Consider the following 21,088-nt stretch of genomic DNA (forward strand, 5'->3'; position numbering starts at 1 on the left):
AAAAAAAAGAAAAGAAAAGGCTTCTGGAAGACAACAGACCCACCTGAGGAGCAGAAAGTAGAACATGGGTTAGGCAAGAGTTTTTTCATCCAGAGGGGTAGGACCCCAGGTGAGCTCCAAATGTGCAGGTAGGTAGAGATCCGGCTCGTCTGAATGGCCACCAGATTGCCACCAACACCTAGGAGGAGAGCAAGAAATTAGATTCTGAGCTAGTAAAACAGCACCCTTCTCATTAGAGAGAAGGGTGGATAGCAAAGTCGGATCTCAAGTGTTTTCTGAAGAAAGGTAGTGCAAAAGGGTCGAAAGGAATCCAGGAAAGGAATGGGGAATGAGGATAAGGAGAGATGATGGGTCTATGGGAGGATAGCTGGATCAGCTACTTTGGATGAAGGCAAACCTCAGAAGTGGCCAAGTTGGAATATTTGAGACATATTCATCTTTGTTTTTACCTCAAGGTGGGGAGAGGAAGAACCTGGCTGGTGGATAATCAGAGGGCAGTGGAAAGAGCAAAGAGGCCACTATCATAGGGTGATAGACAGGCCACAAGGTGAGTCACCCAATGGAAACCTAGGTGGCCAGAAGGACTTTTAGGAAGAGAGACTTTCTTATGGGGTCATCTCAAACCGTGTACTGTGTGGTCTCCGTGGAGGGCTCCCCAAGTCCTTATGTGTTGAGCGGCTAACCAACCCTATCAGCTGCTTCCGGGAGAACCATAAGATCTTCTGTTCTCATCAAGAGTTAGTTTTGGGAACCCAAAGGGGAAGTTCTACCCTGTCTTATAGGGTCACGATGAGTCAGAACTGACTGGATGGAAGTGAATTTGATTTTTGGTTTAGGGATTATGAGTAGATTGATAGAGCACCAAACAAGACCAGTGCCTTAGCAGCAGCCAGGGGCCAAGTAAACACATGCATGTGGCTTCTCAGAGATTCTGGGGCTCCTTGCTGAGACCCTAAACTTCTTTAGGGTGTGGACAGCTGATCAGATCCATGTTGAACTCCTCTGTATATCCTTGGTTAACTGTTATTTTGAGAGGAGGGGAATGGGGTGTTCTTGATCTGTCTTCTTGGGCCCATGGAGGACAATCTGTCACTGGACCAGACAGGCCTCAGTGACCATTTCCAGCAGAAAGCAGACTGCCTTAGCTGTTCCTGAGCATGCACACAAAGGTCTATGGACCAAGGATGGCTACAGATCAATCTTTCTTTGAACATTGTTTATAAAAGACAGAAAAGCGTTAACAAATTAGACCTATTTATATAAAATCTAGCTTCTCTTCACAAAAGAGTTCTGGCAACTACAGGTCAACATTCCCACAAAGCAAACCTGTCTAGAGCTGAGCTGCCATTATACCCTTCAGGCTAGAAACATGCTGTGCACTTTGGTGGGTTCCCTATCCTTACTTACTGCCTAACTGTCCACTTGTCTATGTAATTCATTAGTACTGTGTGCATTGGTGGCTGCAGCCATGGGAGTTGGTGACATCAGAGAAAATTATTCTGAACTTACAGTCATCTGCATGTGATTTAGCTGTTGCTATCTTCTTTACTCTGTCTGGATCTTCTATGGGAAAACAAACAATCCTGGAAGGCAGGTCTTGGTGCCCACAGCTGGGTGCTGTGTACCTGCATGGGCCTGCCCAGCATCTCTGAAGTTCCTTAAGATTGGGGTCTGGGGACCAAGCAAACTTGGTCATATGGTACATGTTTTCTTCTCTGCCCGACTGGTCAGTTCCATTACAAATCATTTTCAGAAATCTGATACAAATTCAAGCTGTAGTTAAAACAGGGGTCATCAAATAACCGTCTACAGCAGTGGTTCTCAACCTTCCTAATGTTGCGCTGACCCTTTAATACAGTTCCTCATGTTGTGGTGACGCCCAATCATAAAATTATTTTTGTTGCTACTTCATAACTGTAGTGTTGCTTCTGTTATAAATCATAATGTAAATATCTGATATGCAGGATATATTTTCATTGTTACAAATTGACCATCATTAAAGCACAGTGATTGATCTCAAAAACAATATGTAATTATATATTGTGAAATATTTATTTCTAATTACAAATGAATGAAATTTTGTCTTGAAGAATGGTGTAGCATGGTTAAGTCTTCACGCTGGGTACTCATCTGTGGGCATATCTGTATGTAGGTAGACCGGCCTGGAGATGGATAAAGGAGCGGTGTCTTGGTTCCTAAGACCATAGGAAATATGTGTTTTCTGATGGTCTTAGGCAACCCCTGTAAAAGGGTCGTTTGACCCCTAAAGGGGTTGAGACCTGTAGGTTAAGAACCACTAAGGAGGTCAGCCGGTAGAGGAGACCAGATGTACAACCCTGGGAGTGGTGGAGATTGATGTCAAAGTGAAAAGCACCTGTTCTGGGTCTAGGCAGGCGTGGGACTGCCGCTGTTCTGTTCAGTATTGACCTAGCTGGCCTGCAAACCAAGCATTATTACAGCCTTACTTGCTCAGGGGAAGACAAAGACACAGATCTTTATGTGTTAAGTGTCCGATTTTAAATATCAGTTAATCTAAAGTGCACACACAATACAACACACCCACAAATAAGAAAGCATGAGAACCCAGCAACCCTGTGCTGCAGGCCACACTCGGGCAGGAGGCAAGAGGCAGGTTCTAGGTCAGCACTCCAAGCTACAGGCTTGTCAAGACAGCCCAGGGTCAGTGGCAAGGATGGGGACTAGGGCAAGTTGATGAGCATGGTGAGAGTTTCTTGTCTTAGCTCCCCCACTGAAAGGTAGTGTCAGCCTGCAGTTGGGGTTCTGAATGCTGCCACAGGGCCTGCAGTTGGATCTCTGCAGTTATTTCTACTCAAACGTGGCCAATTCCTGGAAGCCAATCTGGACCAGAAAGCACCCCAGGGACATGAGGAGATCACCTTGAATACCTACCACAAATGATGGGTGTGAAGATGGCCATATTTTGGTAGTGTGGTTCAGAGATGGTTTTGCTCAGGATGAGCCCTCCGAAACTGGGGAAAGAAGACAGTATGCCCATGGTCAGCAGGGTAGACTCATGGGGCTTGCCTGTGAACCTCCCTTCCCAGCTTAGCACCCACATTCTAGCCCCCTACACAAACTATATGTACATATAGGGGCATGTTGGTCTTCCAGCCTTCTCCCCAAACTGTACACATTTCCCCATATCCACCTCTGTTCTGAATCTCAGGTGGTCTAGAAGCCCACAAGAAAGCTCAGTCCATCTAAAAGGAAAAAAAAACAAGAAACAAAACATTTCCTGTGCTCCTCAGTTGGCTGGGCTGTCACATGAGAAGCCCATGAATAATAGGTCTTTGGTTCTAGGAAAACGTTGCAGTAATACTTTCTAACTCTAGACAGTTTGAACAATGAAGAGCCCAGCAGCCTTTGCAAGATACCTGGACCAGAGCCTCTTCACCCTGAGATTCTGTTAAAAAAACATGGCAGTGTATTCCAGAGCGGCCTTCATCAAGGTCTCCTAGCAGAAAATCAATCTCTTGAGGGTGAAAACACTCTGAGCCAGGGTACTGGGCCCAGCTTAGGCTAAAGGCCCAAAGGGGCACTACCTTCACAGCTTCTCAAGGTTCCTCCAGCTGCCATGCTTTGGAAATGGTACCTGGGCAAGTGAGAGAATTAAGATAGTTACAGCCTTGAGCCTTGGACCCACTGTAGTTTAAGAGGGACCTGGCTCATAAGAACTTTATTGGCAGTGGCTGTGTGATACCCACTGGACAACAGTGACCAGCCATGGCAGTAGCTGTGGGGGCACAACTGGCTTTCCCAGTGTGTGTGCCTCCTGGTTCCCTGGCTCTCGGAGCCTTGTAAGCAGGGTTGACTGTTTTAGAAAAACTAAAGGCCTTAAAGCAGTGGTGCTCAACCTTCCTAATGCTGCGACCCTTTCATACAGTTCTTCATGTTGTGGTGACCCCCAACCACAAAACTATTTTCGTTGCTACTTCATAACTGTTATTTTGCTACTGTTATGAATCATGCGACCCCTGTGAAAGGGTCGTTCAACCCCCAAAGGGGTCGCGACCCAAAGGTTGAGAACTACTGCTCTAGAGGGAGAGCAGCCTCAAGCAGATTTTCCACAGGCTTGAAAGAAGAGAAGTCTGGGACTGGGATTAAGTCATACAGGTCACATTTCATTCTAACCCCCATCATGGAGGTAAGGATCACTGCCCTCCCTCCAGGGGGCACCACACCCTCAGCTGCTCCAGAGGCCAGGGATGGCAAAGCGGGTGGAGAGAGAAGGGCGCAGTAGCCCTGTGCACACTCACCTGCTGAGAACCATTGCTAGAATGATGGGGAACCACCCGAACTTGAGGACCTTCAGGATGGATGGGCTCTGCTTCGCCATGATGCCCCACACTGGGGTCAGAGTGACAAAGACCACACAGACCAGCAGTGGCAGGTACCTGCTGTCTGCAAGAGGAAGAGAGGATGCTATCCCACTGCGGGGCGGGCCTGGAGCCCTGGGAGGGCGGGGGAGGTCAGAGGTCTTGAGGTCTGAGGCGAGATGCAGCGGCCTGGGGGTGCGTTGACTTGCAGGCCACTTTTTTGGTCCAGTTCAATGTAAAAATCACTTCCCACTAACCTCCTAAGTTGGAGCCCTTGTTGCATAGTTGCTTATACTTTAACCACAAAGTCAATAGTTTCAAACCACCAGCTGTTCTGCGGGAGAAAGCTGAGGCTTTCTATCCCTGTGAAAAGTCACAGTCCCGGAAACCCACAGAGGAAGTTCTACCCTGTCCTGCAGGGTCGGCAGGAGTTGGAATCAATTTGGTGGCAGTGAGTTTGGTTGTGGGTTTCACCTCATGAGTCCTTCTTGCCTCACCTTCTTCCAAGCATCGTAAGGACTGTGACTTGTCTTCCCAACAACGGAGTGAGCCTGAGGCTGGCAACCAGAGAGGAGTGAGTCAGCCAGCTGTGACTCACTCAGATAGAAAGGTCACATGATATGCATCAGGCCCAGTGACTCTCTTATCCTAAAACAAGCATTAACCTGCCGTCTGACTGGAGAGAGACAACCCAATGATCTGCCTCCCTGAGAAGACATCCAAGGAAGCAGGTATGGAAACGTGTGGGTACAGTAGGGGACACAGAGGAAGGGTTTGGAAGGGATGCGACTCATTTGTTTCGCAAACCGACACAAGTAATGAGTGCACATACTCTTGTCTTAAATACAGTGGGTGTAAAAATAAAATTAGGTGGTCTTACTCAACTCCTGCAGAATCTCCAAACCATTAGCTATGTTTGATAGGAGCCAATACGAAGGATGACAATGAGATGGCTACAGAACAGGGACAAGAAAGGTCCTAGTGCTAGTGCATCGTAAACCAGAGTGATGCGATTTCAGACGTTCACTCGAGAACATGACAATTTTCACAAGTGCTTTCACGAGTCGCTGGGCCCCAGCTTCCCCAGGTGACCACAGTCAAATGGAGCTTTGTGGAAGGTGTTCCCTTACTCTAACTGCCTTATACCTTCCCACTCCCGACAGCCTCAGCCTTGTCCACTCCATTCACGAACCTCTTACTCCCCCTCCCCAGGCATATGCATTGGGAACAAGGCTCAGAATCAACATGAACGAGTACAAACAGTTGTGTGCATCTCTCTAAAGGGGTTTTGGACCAAGTTGAAAGCCTCCCTAGTCCTGAAACAGAAATGGAACCCTCAGAGAAGGCTGCCCAGTTGTCCAGACCCTGCAAGGGGAGCATCGTGTGGTCTATGGTAATGTTGCCTGGCTCCAAGAGTAAGCACTGTTCCCCAAGTGGCACTCCTGTCTTACCTTGAAATGAAGGCCCTGCGGGCCTGGAACATAAGACATGTGGAGACCTCCCTGTGCCACTATCCCAGCCACAAGGCCACTTCTAAGGAGCCTGAGTGTTTCCTTCTTTCAAGCTTGCAGGGAGAATGCATACTACCGCGATTCTCACACTTTTCCTGTGGAGCCACGTCATTGGTTTACATGATCTGTCAACCTGTGAGAACACATCCAAGTGGTGGGCCAACCCTCTATGCCAGGCCCTGCCCCTCTCGCCCTACATCCTTGGATTGTAAAGATTGGCATTAACTACCTGTGCTTATGTGGAACCTAGTTGCTATTCCCTCACATGCTTGAGAGAGTAACTGACAGAGAAGATCTCCCATTTGTTGTATGACCTCAGGCTTCAAACCTGTCTGTCAAAAGAGGGCTGGGGGCCCCATGACACTGGAGGTCCCTGGCTATGTCCATGAAGTCCATCTGAATGAAGCTGGCTGGATATAAGAGCTCTCATGGAGTCTTGGTAGTAACCTGCCCCAGGGCCCATGCCTCCTTGGGGCTTCCCTACCTTTGTGTCTATAGAAGAAGCTGCTAACTAAAGCCAGAATGGACAATGTGATGAGGTCTCCTAGGCTCGCTGCGATGGGTGTGGCGATGTTGTCTGGGTTGATCCCGAACTTCCGAGCCCCAATCACTATGCAGACCATCAGTATTCCTGTAGGGACAGACAGAAGAGCAAGGAGACTCAAATCCCAGGAAGTCAGTGACTGTGAGACGGTCAGGAACACAGGTGGCCATGGAACAGGGCTGTGACAGCAGCAGGCCGTGAGGCTGTCTACAAGCTCTCCTTCGATTCCCAGGGAAGCCAGGCCACCACAGCCCCTGCAGAGTTTCTTCCACTACCCTGGAGGCCTGACATGGCTGCAAGATTTTGATCTATTTTGAGATGGGGGAAATGCTAATGAATGTCCAGTACATTTTCTATTCTTGTACTTTTTATAATTGATTTTCTTTCTGTTGTGCTGCTGAGAATATACACAGCAAAACACCCACTGGTTCAATAATTTTTACATGTACAATTGCACAACACAAATTACATTATTGACTGGTGCCACCATCCTCACCCTCCGCTTTCTGAGTTGTCCCTTTAACATAAACTGACTGATTCCTAAATTTCCGATCTAATTTTGGATTGGAAATGTGGGGTCAAACAACGTTGAGACTAAGTGTAATATATATGCATATATCTCCACCACATGCCTGTCGATTTCTCATACTGTGGTGGCTTGTGTGTTGCTGTGATGCTGGAAGCTATGCCACTGGTATATCAAATGCCAGCAGGGGTCACCCTCCAGAGGAAGCAGGCGCTTCCTTATGCATAGCATAAACCTTATGCACAGCATTGAAACATTGTCAGATACCGAAGACCTCATGAATGGAACATTGTCTGACATAGTGCTGGAGGATAAACAAAGTCTGTGGGAGTGGAATCTTCCAGATCTTCGTTTGCTGATGGGGCACAATTCAAGGTACAAAGAAACAGTTGCAACAACTACTAATCATTGGAACTTGGAATGTATGAAGATCTAGGAGATTGGAAGTAATTGAAAATGAGACTCAACGCATAAAGATCAACGCTGCAGGCACTGGTGAGCTGAGATGGACTAGTATTGGCCATTCTGAATCAGAAAGTCATGCAGCTTACTGTGCCAAGAAAGACACAAGTAAAAGGAATAGCATTGCATTCATTGCCAGAAGGCACACGTCAAGAATTGTCTTGAAGTACAATGTTGTCTGTGATAGAATTACATTTATCTGCCTTCAAGGAGATCCAGCAAATCAAACAACGATTCAGATTTATGCACCAACCATGGAAATTAGTGCTGCAGAAATTGAAGAATCTTAACAACATATTTAGTGTGAAATTGATCGAACAAGCAATCGAGATGCATTGATACCATATATACTGGAGTATAAGCTGAACCGAATATCAGCCAAGGCACCTAATTTTACCACAAAAACTGCATAAAAAATGTGCTGAAACCTCGGCTTATACACGATTATGTACGGTAATTATTGGTGACTGGAATATAAAACTTAGAACCAAAGAGGAAGAAACAATAGTTTGAAATATGGAGTTGGTGGTAGAAATGAAGCAAATATCTTTTTTCAACAACACAAACTGCAACTATACACATAGACTCCTCCAGTTGGAATACACAGAAATCAAATTTACTACCTCTGTGGGAAGAGATGATGGAGAAGCTCACTATCTGCAGCTAAAACCAGGCCAGGGGCTGACTGCGGAACAGACCATCGATTGCTTACATATAAATCCAAGTTGAAGAAAATTAAAACAAGTCCACGGGAGCCAAAACACGACCTTTAGTCTATCCCACTTGACTTTTGAGAACATGTCAAGGTCAGATTGGTTGCACTGAACAGAATGACAGAAGGGCTGAAGAGTTGTAGGAGGACATTGAGAACATCATGTTTGAAGAAAGCATACAGTCATTAAAAAGATAAGAAAGAAAGAAAAGATCACCATCGATTCAGAAGAAACTGAAAACTTGTTCTTAATCTTAGAGTAACTAAGACAAATGGAAGTATTGATGAAGTCAAAGAGCTGAACAAAATTTCAAGGGGCATCTAGAGAAGACAAAATAAAGTATTCAGTTAGAAAACCAAAAAGGAAGAACATGCTCAGCATATCTTAAATGTAAGGAACTCAAGAAAAAAATTCAAGTCTCAAGTTGAAATATTGAAAGATTCTATAGGTAAAATATTGAATGATGCAGGAAGCATCCGAAGAAGATGGAGAGAATACACAGAACTAGTTGACATTCAACCACTTCAAGAGGTTGTATATGAACAAGAACCAATGGCGCTGAAGGAAGAAGTTCAGCAGCACTGAAAGCATTAAGCCAAAAAAGGCTCCAGGAATTGATGGAATATCAGTAAAATGTTTCAACAAGCTGATGAAGCATGGGAAGCACTCACTCACCTATGCCAGGAAATTTGGAAGACAGCTATCTGGCCAACTCACTGGAAGAGATCCATATTTGTGCCCATTCCAAAGAGAGGTGACCCAACAGAATGCTCAAAGTATAGAACAATATCATTAATACCACATGCCAGTAAAAATTTTGCTGAAATTGTCCAACAGTGGTTGCAGCAGTACATTAGTCGGGGGCTTATGGGTTAAGGTTGTAAGTAGTGGTGGTGGGATGACTACAAAAGGGAAACCAACCAGGTAGGTGGGGCTCTCAGACTTCTTTGGAGCGGCCAGCTTGAGGCTCTTCAAGTGTATTAAATGTTTCCGGTGCTTTGCTGAACCTCTGTACTTTTACTTTCAGTAAAAATTTCCAGTGCTTTGCTGCATGCTGTCTTTTGCCTGGATACTTTCTCCCAAAAAGACTAAGAGCCAAGGAATAGAACCAGCCTGAGATCCACCATACCACAGACAAATACAGCATGGTGACAGGTCCAGAAGAGAAGCAGGATAAAGCACGTCCTTCAAAAACTAGTGGTAGCTAGTTAAAGGCTCTCCCTTGGGCTTCAATCCACATGGTCGACAGTTCAAAACTACTAGCAGCTCCTTAGAGGGGAAAGACTGGGCTTTCTACTCGCATACACAGCTATAGTCTCAGAAACCCACAAGGGGTCGCTATGCGTCAGCATGACTCCATGGCAGTGAGTTGTTGCTTCAAATACTGAGAACATAAATAAGCCCCTGTATTCAGGTAGCATTTAAGCTTGCAGGGTAGGGAACAAAGGAAAAATTAATAAGCACTTTGAAGTAAACAAAACAAGCTCTTAAGGTAAAGTATGTCTGGATAGGGAGGATACTTCGGAGTGCTGACCAGAGAAGGCCTCCCATGGGTAGTGACATTCAACAATCACCTACGTTATCTACGTGCTCACCCTTTTTTGTTGCCTCCCTCTGTACTAAAGGGCACGTCAAAGAACAGGGCCCTGTGCACTTTGCTCACCAGTGTGTCTCCAGCACTTTGAACAGTGACTAATCCACAGGAGTTTATAGAACCACTAGAATAAGAACACTCCCCTGAAAAAGCAAGGAGCCCTGTGGGGTAGGAGCCTGATAACCAGAGTTGGTGGTAAAAAGCCACCAAGTGGTCTGCAAGAGGAAGAGGCTTTCTGCTCCCATAAAGGTGACAGTTTCAGAAACCCAGCAGGGCAGCTCGACTCCATCCTCTAGGGTTGCTTTATGTTGGCATGGACTGGGTGGCAGGGGGTGGGTGCATAAATGCATACATGCATGCGTGTGTGTTTCCCCACTAACGAGTGTGCCTCCCCAGCAGACATTAAAGGAGTGCAAATGTGGTAGCTCCCTTTAGTCTAGGAGCTTGCTTAAGAAGGTGGCACATGCTTTCTTCACTGCCCATTGGAGGCCCTCAACCCTTGTATGATACCCGCAACTCCCTTACTGTCTTTCTTTCTGGCTTCTCCAAACCCAAAGCAGACTCACGGCCCTCCCGTTGATTCTGACTCGTCGTGCCATTAGAGGACAGGATAGAACTGCCCCTGTGGGTTTCCGAGACTGGAACTGTTTACGGGAGTAGAAAGCTCGGTCTTTCTCCTGCGGAGCCGCTGTTGACCTTGCAGTTAGCAGCCTAACACTTAACCACTCCACCACCAGGGCTCCTCTGGCATCTTCAGGAATGGAAAATAGAGAGAGTTGGGAACAAGGCACTAGAGAGCTGGACAGGTGAGCAGCCAGTGGGGTGTGCGAGGATAGGGTGAGCTCACCTAAGGCCAAGGCAGCGAAGAAGGCTGTGAGGACACTGCTGGCACACAGCAGCCCCACCTTGGCTAAGTCCACCTCCTCGCTGGACACGGCTCCCAGCAGCAGGGCGGCCAGAGCAGCAAGGAGCCCCACAATAGTGGCTTGAACCTATCAGGACAGAAATGGAAAACATGAAGTCAGGTCCATGGTGGACAGCAACGCCCCTCCCTTAAGTAAGTCCCTTCTAGGACATTTGTGGGTCCAGAAATGACTCTTTGCCCTCCCCTTTACACCTGCTAAAGCAGCGGTTCTCAACCTGTGGGTCACAACCCCTTTGGAGGTCGAATGACCCTTCCACAGGGGTCGCCCAATTCATAACAGTAGCAAAATGAGAGTGATGAAGTAGCAACGAAAATAATTTTATGGTTGGGGGGGGGGGTCACCACAACATGAGGAACTATATTAAATGGTCGTGGCATTAGGAAGGTTGAGAACCACTGTGCTAAAGGCTTCTCAACTCCAGAAAAAAACAAAACAAAACAAAACACAATACTAAAAGCTCCTTTCAGTTCAGTTTCCTTGGAAACCACAACTTCTTTCCTTCAGTCACTTGTCAGACACCGTATTTTTATTTTATTTTAACTTTTGAATTGGGAGTAAGTTTCCAGAGCAGATCATCAGTGTGGTCCTCGGTGATTCCTGCACATTTTGCTTCATCTCAGCATTGCAAGCCCCTCAAGACACCCTCCTTTATCCCACGCTCCCCCTGGTGTCTTGTTTCCGTGCTTCCTCCTTTCTTGGCCTTCGGAACTTTGTCCTTGGGTAAATGCTTCACTTTTGAGTATTCTAAAGTTTGCATAGCTAGGTGGTATTATTTCTCCCCTCACAGATCTGTTTATTGTTTGGCTGAAAACTGAGGTAGGAGACCCGAAAGGTGACTCAGGGCCACAATCCTAGGGTCCCAACAGTCTATCTCACCAGAAAGCCCACTCTCCTTGCTGAGGCTGAGTTTTGCTCCATAGTTTCCTCTCCCTCTATCCAGGAGCTTCGGATGCCATCCCTTTTAGAGAAGGTGGTAGTGGGAGGTGGGAGCCAGGAAGCATTTTGGTTCTTCTGGTCTCAGGATGGTAGAGACGGATATTCCTGACTACTCCCCAGGGTAGGATATAACACATTGTCTTTCAGGACTACACAATGTCCATGCGCCGCAAGACTATGGTTGTGAGTCTCCAGGCTCAGTGACTCATTCCCTTGAGGCACATGGTTATGTCTGAGAAGTTGTCATAACACTGCCCCCCTTATGCTCCAACTCATTCATGGATATATTTGCAGCACAGGATAAATACCCAGGTACAAATATCTGCCAATGCGACCTTTGATTGTAGAATTGAATTCTACATGATACTCAATCAAGGCTACCCAACCCCTTGTTCAGAAAACCCATTAAGGGGAACTGATAGCAGTGATGGTGAAATAACCTCCCTCGAGGGGCACGGACCAGGATTGTAGGTGAAGGGCTAAAAGGGGTAGTTTAAGATATGTATAAATAGCAATACATAATATATTAAGGGTTTGCAAGGGTGGCAGGGTAGGGAAGGGAAGGGAGGGAAAAAAGAGGAACTGATATCAAGGGGCTCCAAAGGAAAGATAATGTTTTGAAATTGTTGATGGCAATATCTGTACATACCCACTTAATATCCTGGATGTAGGGACTGTTATAATATAGTAAGAGTCCCAATAAAATGATTTATTATTAATAATAATAAAAAGAAAGCCCCTTAAACGGATCCAAGCAAAACCGCTGTCACATGTCTGCAGCATGCTCCCACACGAGAACCGCGGGGATCACACTGCTCCATGGAGGTCTCCCTACATACTCGCTTCTCTCTCAAGAACTACTCTTCCTTGGAACGTACCCTCCACAATAACATGATCTTTCTCTCCCTTCTCCTCCAGGAAAGCCCATAAAATCCCAAACCTGGGCTCCGCTGCATCCTAGTTAAGAACAACGTCTCTGTTGCTTGTTTAGATGGCACAGATCTGAATATCAGTATTGGAGCTTCTAATTTAGAATGTCAAAAAATGAAACATCTATTAATGAACATTGAGTAAATAAAAGCACTCGACCAGGCATATCAATGAAAAAAGTCAGTATTATAAAAATTAAAACTATTCATACCCAAGTTTTTGCAACTCTAGTAAAAATTCCAATAAGATTTTTCATGGACATTGACAATGAATTTTGTTTCATATGGATAAGTAAATGTACCAAGACAACTTTGAAGGTTAAATAAAAAAAAGATCAACTAGAGAATAGTTGTCAAATTCATTATTTACATATTTTAAAGGCAAAGTTATTAGAACTGTATACTACCTAAAGCAATCTACAAATACAATGCAATTATGATCCAAACCACAACTTTATTCTTTCAAGAAATAGAAAAACTAATTATCAACTTCATTTGGAGAAGGAAGAAGCCCAGGATAAGCAAAAAACTTATTCAAAAGAAGAAAAAAGTAATAGGCTGAACTACCACACCCCAAAACCTACTCTACAGCCCCAGTAGTTACAACAGGCTGCTGCTGGCCCAAGGAGAGATGTGCACCAATGGAACAGGAGAGGAAACACAGAAATAAAAGTGTCCACCTACAGGCAATTGATTTTTGACAAAGGACCAAAAATATGAAATGGAAAAGGGACACCCTCTTCAACAAATGGTGCTGGAAAAATTGGATCTCCATCTGCAGAACAATGAAGCAAGAATCATACCTCTCCCACGTACAAAAATGAACTCAAGATGGATGATAAATATAAGTCCGAGAGCTATAAGGATCATCAATGAGAAAATTAGGACAAACTCAAGGGCCCTATTGAAGGGCATACACGGACTATAACATACAATAAAGAAGCACACACAGTGGAAGGCATAATGCATGTCTGGAACTGATTAAAAATAAGACTTTTATGCACATCAAATACTTCATCAAAAGAGTAAAATGAGAACTTACAGATAGGGGAAAAATCATTAGCAATGATACAAGGGACTAATTACTAAAATCTATAAAATTCTACAACACCGCAGCAAGAAAACAACAATTAATCCAATTAAAAGGTGGGCAAAGGACATGAATAGACAATTCATAAGGGATGGAGTGGCTAACAAACACATGAGGAAATCCTTAAGATCACTAGCCATTTGGGAGATGCTAAACGAAACAATGATGAGATATCACTTACTCCCACAAAGATATGGCAATTAAAACAAACAAACATAGAACAACAAATGCTAGAGAGGATGCAGAGAGATTGGAACTCTTACACACTGCCGATGGGCTTGTATAACCATTGTGGAAAGTCATATGGAGCTACCTAAAACAACTGGGAATAGAAAAACCTTATGAGCCAGCACCACCTTTACTAGGTATATACACATGCCAAAGAAATCAGAGACAGACCTGAACAGATGTGTGCTCTCCCATGTTCACTGCAGCACAGTTCAGAAGAGCAAGAAGCTGGAAACAGCCCAAATGTAGAAGAATGGATAAAGAAATTGTGGCACATACTCCCAATGGAATAATACGCATCCCTAAAAATAAGGATAAAACCATGGAACACTTCATGCCATGGATGGACCTGGAACCAATTTTTCAGAGTGAAGTTAGTCAATCACAAAAGGACAAACCTTGTATGAGTTCACTACTATAAGGAAAATCACCAAGAATAAGGCAAGCTTCTGCTGTCAAGTCATGTGATCTAATCTGGTTTCCCAAGAAGGCAGTAGAGAGCCTGCCTCATGCCCACCAGCAATATACCACCCCCTTTATGTGTACATCACAAAAAACCCTTCAACAGAGGTGCCCTCACCTCAGCTGGGGTCAGTTTTTCAGGATGAGGGGAGAGGGAGAAGACCATTCAGTTGTTGTCATATAACATTGTGCTTAGGTCACCCCAAGTCAACAGGACCTCTTACCAGAGTGTTAAGTGAACCTTACTGGAAATTCAAGTCCCGATTGGGGGGCAGGAGGTATGTATGTCTTAGAAAGAGTGATTACATTTCCATTGGTGGGTAAACTGGATGGAGCTGCCTGCCCTCGAGAGGGGTGGGGTGGGGGTGGGGTACGTAATAATACTTATAGAGAACCCAGAGGGAGAATACACCCCTATTATGTTCCTTATTGGACACTTTTGACCTAGTTTCTATCTAGCCCTTGGTGACCCAGGCTATAGACTACTGGGACTTTAGACTCTGTCCTTTCAAGGTGAACAGCATCCTTCATAGGTCACAACAGAAATATTCACTGTGGAAACCCCACTAAGTGAACTGGGCTTTACCTCAAACTTACCTGTAGCAGATTTAAGGAACTGACATACTGTATTGGGATTAAGGCTGAATTACAGTAGTGTAAGAAGAAGCAGATGACTGCTATCCCAAGGTTATGGAATTGAAGGCTGTTAATCTTCGCTCCCTATCTCTTTTTGAGGGTGCCCCATGAATGGTGACCTGGGACTACAATGTATTTATTATTTTAATGCTCTCTTTGGTTTCTTAGATACATGTATTAGTTCTATGTCATGTATTAGTCTGAAGGCATGGTTCTGTCTTTGTATATAAGCGTTAGTTAAAGTTTTGTCCTATCATCAACTCTAATTGCTCATTTAAATAGTGCTTAGTCACTTAAGAGTTTACTCTGTATAAGTCAACAATTCATATGTTGTGGTCTGAAGCTCACCTATATTGTATAATTTCCTTTTCTCAACAATGTTCTAAGTTATCATTGGTTAAATCAATGACCCTATCAATAGAATTACCTTATACACTTGAGGGATGATCTATAAGATTCTCTATCATGAAAAAAATGATGTTTCTAAAGTGAACCAGAGACATATATAGACCATGGATATATGAATGGATTTTGGCCCCTAAGAAAATTCTAGGGGCCCTAATTCTAGCCCTTAAGAACAATTAGTTCTTATGACATAGCCCTACTTGTCCTCATGAAGAGATCACTGAAGATAAGGGTACCATAGTAAAATATAGCGAAGAAACCAGACGATGCCCAGCTATTCGGAAGAATAGTGTCTGTCTTAGAGGCTTGTCTTAAAACAAACAGCCATCTAAGCAAAGCATCAACTAAGTTGATATGGAAGAAGCACACAAGCTGTGTGATCCAATGGTTGTAAATAATAAAATCCAAATCCGAAGGAAAGAGGAGTATCAGAGCCTAAATTGTGAGCAGGTGGATTGTAGAAGGCTATAGACGACAGGGGAAGCCCCAAATCCATTTGCAGGGTCCACACATGGAATAAGTTTCTAGTGAATTACATCTGATCAGTGAAAAGCTTTGCTATCTGACAGAGAATATGTAAAGCCAATTGTGGCAGATGTGATTAGGTTAAAACTTTATCATTTGCTGTCCCCTTTGACCCATCTTAATTTCACTTTTTAATATTTTCTGCTTTCTTTTCAATTAAGGTTTTTCTGCGTGTCTATTCATTATTGTTTTTGTTTGGTATGATTTTCTGTATATGAAATCCAGGATAGGCAAATCTAAAGAGCTAGTAATTGGATTAACAGTTACCCAGGGGAACGGTAGAGAAAGTTTCTGGAGAAATGGGGAGCTAACCATGAGTATAAGGAGAAAATTGTTCTGAAATTGATTGTGGTGATGATTGCACAACCTTTCTTAATATGATTGTACAATTAAATTGTATGCTCTGTGAAGAATATGCTCATAAAACTGTTTTTAAAAAGAATAAGCAATATTATAAAGGAAAGAGACCAAAGTATAAAAGAAAAAACTAGTCTACCGTGTGAATACCCTCCCCAAGCCATTTATCCTGAGCCCAGAAGAACTAGATGGTTCCCAACAGATAGACCCTTATGGAGTGAGGAAAAACAATATGGAACAGAAGTCAAATCCTCAAAATGTCTAGACTTATTGAACCAGTTGGGACTAGATACCTCTTTAAACGTTGGATCACAACTTTCTCCTGAGCTCACCTTTTACAAAACAACAAGCTGGCATATAAAATAAAGAATGTTATCCCTGAGTATGAGGTTTCATTAAAAAACCAGTTAACACCAAAAGGTCAGTAATCACTCTCAAGTAAAGATGGGAAGATAGGGGACAGAGAAACTAGAATACTGGAAATGGAATAACCAGAGCACAAATAAAGAGAAGATTGAGACATTTAAAAATATAACTAATATTACTGAACAATTAGTGCAGACGTTGTCAAATGGGAACCTCATTTGTTTTGTGCATGTTCACAGAAAACACAATAAAGTGTGTAAAGTATTAAAAAAAGAATTGTATGTAAAAGGTAACCAGAGGAATGCCAATCAGGAGATTATTCTAAAAATACGTGCAGTCTGAGTCCCAATGGTGGGAGAGAAGCCAGTTAGCACTGTATAGACCACGAGAAAGAGAAGTCAGCAAATTTAGGCAAATCAAAAACTTTAGCATGGAAGAAAAACAAACGGAAAAGAGAGGGAAGCAGGAAAGGACATTGGGTTCCAGAGAAGGCACCGAGTTTCAGGTGGGTATGGTGGTACCCTCGGGTCAGTCTGGGCCTCTGGTGGCGAGGTGACTGGGGTCTGTATACAGGGGCACAGGCTCCTTTAGCTCCCACTCTTCCTACCTGGAGCAGGACTAGTATAAATTCAAAAAGGAAGATCTTCATATACACGATACAGTGGATATTCACCTGAACAAGGGCAAGGTTACTGCAGATGACTCTGTGTTGCTCTTGGGGGTCATCAATTTGTCCCGTGTTGGCCTAGAATGAGAGAGAAAAGGAAAGGGGTAAGTTTGGCAGGTCCCAAAGCAAGATCAACTCTTCATTGGACAAGGCAATTTCTCAAGAGCAAAGCCAACAAATCTCATCTCATTGGTGGCAGAATTAATAACTCTGCCCAGTTTTCTAAGCAGTGATGCAATTTTTTGTGGGCAACATAGGAGAGGGGTCAGAATGCAAAATGGATGGGTGTCAAGGATCATCTTCCCAAACAGACATCACCTACAATTGGAGGTGATCACTGACTTCTACAGGTTTGGACAGCTCCCTGTAAGTAGGTAGGTCTTTGGCCATCTTCTCTTCATTTGAAACACCCATCAGTAAATCACAAGTCCAGTTCAATCGCACCTCTGCAAAATTACCTTCTGGAAGCCTGCAAGTCTCTCTTCTCTTACGACAAAAAAAACAACAACCCCAAAACAACCCAGGAATACAGCTTTTTCCTTTAACAATTACCATGTTTCCCCGAAAATAAGACAATTCTTATATTTATTTCGCCTCAGGAAGACACACGCTGGCTTCTTTTCAGGGATGTCTTATGTTTCTTAAGTGCGGTACGACAGTCTACATTGATTCACAGACAGCGAAGTCGTCTTCTTCTGGAACACCGACCGCAGTGTGCTGAGTCACACGGCAGTCACAGCTTCCTTCTCCCCCCCGAGGACACACAGGCCCTAAAGCAGCGCGTCCTGCTCCTCACTGCACTGAGGCGACCTTGACTCTCACTGTCTGTGTCTCTCTCTGCCTCATCTGCTGCACAAAGGACGGGGACCTGACAGGGGGAGCCGACCTTGCGGATGGGCTGCCCGCACCTGTCCGGTCCCCTCCGAGACAGCAGCTGTCATGATGGGGCAGATGAGAGGCCTGCCCGTCTTCGTGACTGCTCCGTGCGGTGCACTGCAGAGCCACGCCTATTGCTATGTCTTATTTTGGGGGGATGGCTTATATTGCCCCAATGTTTAGAAATCCTGCTATGGTTTATTTAGGGGGATGTCTTATTTTGGGGGAAACATGGTATAGTTCTCTTCTAACAGTATAGCAGTTGACAGCAAAATCCAAGACCTAGGATTTAAAAAAAGATCTGAAAGCAAACATGCTCTACTAGTTCATTAAGCTCCTAGACCCCAAGAAAAGAAATATGAAGATGGGTCAACTGCTAACGAACTTGATCTTTACTTTTTATATTTACAAATACAAACAGCTAAACTGTTGTTAGCATGACAGTGGCACCTGGGGCAGGTCACCTATCTCTCGATAAACGTCTATCTCCTCACCTAAAACAGGCACAGCACCTCACAGTGTTCTTGTGGACAGCAGAATAGTGGCAAAAGCCCACAGCATGTTGAACGCCTAAGGCTGGTGGGTCCATTTCTCAAATATCCTTTCTCGTCTGTTCCCAGAGTTGAGCTGTGTGTTGGCCAAGGCTCAAGAGGATCTACTTCCTGTTTCACTGAAAATATGTATTAATCATTTAAACTCCAACCCTGGTGCTAATCCTATCAGAGAAGAGGGTTGTTTCTAGCTCATATGATCTCCTAGTATGAATCAGAAAAAGGCATTCATTCCTCAAGACACTTAATTTCATCTTTTGGAAAGCTGCTAGGAGCCCTGGTGGTGTGGTGGTTATGCATTAAGCTGTGATCCTCAGGGTCAGCAGTTCAAAGCCATTAGAAGCTCCTTGGGTTTTCTACTCCTGTAAGCAGTTGCAGTCTCTGAAACTCACAGGGGGCTCACTATGAGTTACCATTGACTCAGTGGCAGTGACTTTGGTGAGTAAGTCAAGCTGTTCAAATAAACATACAAAATTTTCACCTGTGCAGCCCTTCAAGACCTTGCTTTTGAAAATGAATTCTTAGATAATGACACCAAAATCACAAGCAACAACAAAAATTGGACTTTAAATGTAAAACCTTTGTGCATGAAATGGCTTTATCAAGAAAGAGCTAGCCTTTGGAATGGAGAAATTTTTGGTAATCATACATCTGATAAGGCTTTAATAGCCAGAATAAAAGCATATAACTGATTCCTGATTCCTAAAACTCAACAAAAAACAAACTGTCCAATTGAAAACACTGGCATGGGGCTTGAATAGATGTCGTTAAAAACAAGCAAGCAAGCAAGCAAACAAACAAACACAAATGGCCAATAAGCATATGAAAAGAATTCAAAGCCATTAGGGAAATGCAAACCAAATCCTCAATGAGATACCATGTCATGTTCATGAAGATGGCTATTACCCGTAAAAAAAAAAGAACATACAAGTGTTGGTGAGGATGTAGAAAAATTGGCGCCTTTATCCACTGCTGCTGGGGATTTAAACTAATGTAGACCCTTAGGTGATAGAATGGGCAACAGCACAGAGACAATTTTATTTGTGATCACCAGGGGCCGAGGAGAGGAGAAAAGGTGGGTAATGCTTGAGGGGTTTTTGATTTGGGCTATTGAAAGACTCTTGGAAATAGATGGTGATAAAAGTTACACGATTTAGTAAATACTATCAATGCCACTGAACTGTATATAGTTCAATTGGTGAAAATGGAAAACTTCCTGTTCTATATATATTACTACAATAAATTTGTTCATCTAATAATGAAAAATGATTTATTTAAAAATTTTTAATAATAATGTTTCAATTGTTAATTAGGTGGGAGTTTACATTTCATCAATTTAGTTTAAACAAAGTTTAAATGGCTAATCAAACCTTCAGATAGTTTATCCTTTACCTACTGCTTGATTGAATCTCCCTCTTGTGAATCACTATCTTCCATTTCACTCGTTACTTGCTGTCAACAGTCTACTACTCTCTTGCTTTATCTTCCCTTTCTTACTCTCTCCCACTTCAGCACTCTCCAAATTTTTATTCTTTATAATCGTGAACTCATATAATATTTGTTTTTAAATAAATCATTTTATTTGGGACTCGTACTACTCTTATCACAATCCATACATCCATCCATTGTGTCAAGCCCATTTATACATTTGTTGCCATCATCATTCTCAAACATTTGCTTTCTACTTGAGCCCTTGGTATCAGTTCATTTTTTCCCCTCCCTCCCAGCCGCCCCTTCCTCATATTTGCCTTTTTGTGATTGGCTCATTTCACTCAGTAGAATGATCTCCACTTCTATCTTTGCCATGAGGCACTTCATGGTTTTATTTTTTGCAATGTAGTATTCTTCTATATGTTTATATCAGAGTTTGTTTATCCATTCTACTACTGATGGGCATTTCCATCGTCTTGCTGTTGTAAACAGTGTTGCAATCAACATGGGTGTGCCTATGCATGGATGGATAGTGCTCATGTGCATTTCTTCTTATGTATCTTGGCCTCTGGGATGTCATCTTTGGTGAACTGCTTGTTCATGTCCTTTGCCCACGTTTTAACTGAGTTATGCACTTGTCCTTTTTGAGGTGCTGCCGTTTTCTGGGTTGTGTCAGGTGTCACGGAGTCACTTCTGACGCATGGTGACCCTCTGCACAGAAAGTGACACGCTGGGTCCTGTGACAATCCTCATGGTTGTTCTTGTTTGATCGCAAGGTTGTAGCCACTGTGTCAATCCATCTTGTAGAGGGTCTTTTTATTTTTCACTGCCTCTCAACTAAGCATGATGCCCTTTTCAAAGGACTGGTCTCTCTCTCTCTTTTTTAAATCATTTTATTGGGGGCTTGTACAATTCTCATCAGAATCCATACATCCATCCATTGTGTGAAGCACATTTGTACATTTGTTGCCCTCATCATTCTCAAAACATTTGCCTTCTACTTTAGCCCTTAATAT

At 43.6% G+C, this 21,088-nt stretch overlaps 1 protein-coding gene across 3 annotated transcripts in view; it reads right to left on the reverse strand.

The window, feature by feature from the left end:
• Positions 1-21,088, reverse strand: part of SLC41A3 (solute carrier family 41 member 3) — a 63,603-nt gene that overhangs the window by 17,461 nt on the left and 25,054 nt on the right. For 2 of the 3 annotated variants that reach the window (XM_045289889.1, XM_004702309.2), the window contains 6 exons: positions 17,221-17,292; positions 10,535-10,679; positions 6,333-6,479; positions 4,278-4,422; positions 2,911-2,990; positions 44-178 (listed from right to left, as the gene is read on the reverse strand). In XM_045289889.1, coding sequence (XP_045145824.1) covers positions 44-178; positions 2,911-2,990; positions 4,278-4,422; positions 6,333-6,479; positions 10,535-10,679; positions 17,221-17,292 — 724 coding nt within the window. The remainder of the gene's footprint in view (positions 1-43; positions 179-2,910; positions 2,991-4,277; positions 4,423-6,332; positions 6,480-10,534; positions 10,680-17,220; positions 17,293-21,088) is intronic. The other variant, XM_045289890.1, reaches the window with a different exon arrangement.

The sequence above is a fragment of the Echinops telfairi genome, unplaced genomic scaffold (genome assembly GCF_000313985.2).
Source record: "Echinops telfairi isolate 266 unplaced genomic scaffold, ASM31398v2 ScPeMD7_31;HRSCAF=116, whole genome shotgun sequence".
NCBI lineage: Eukaryota > Metazoa > Chordata > Mammalia > Afrosoricida > Tenrecidae > Echinops > Echinops telfairi.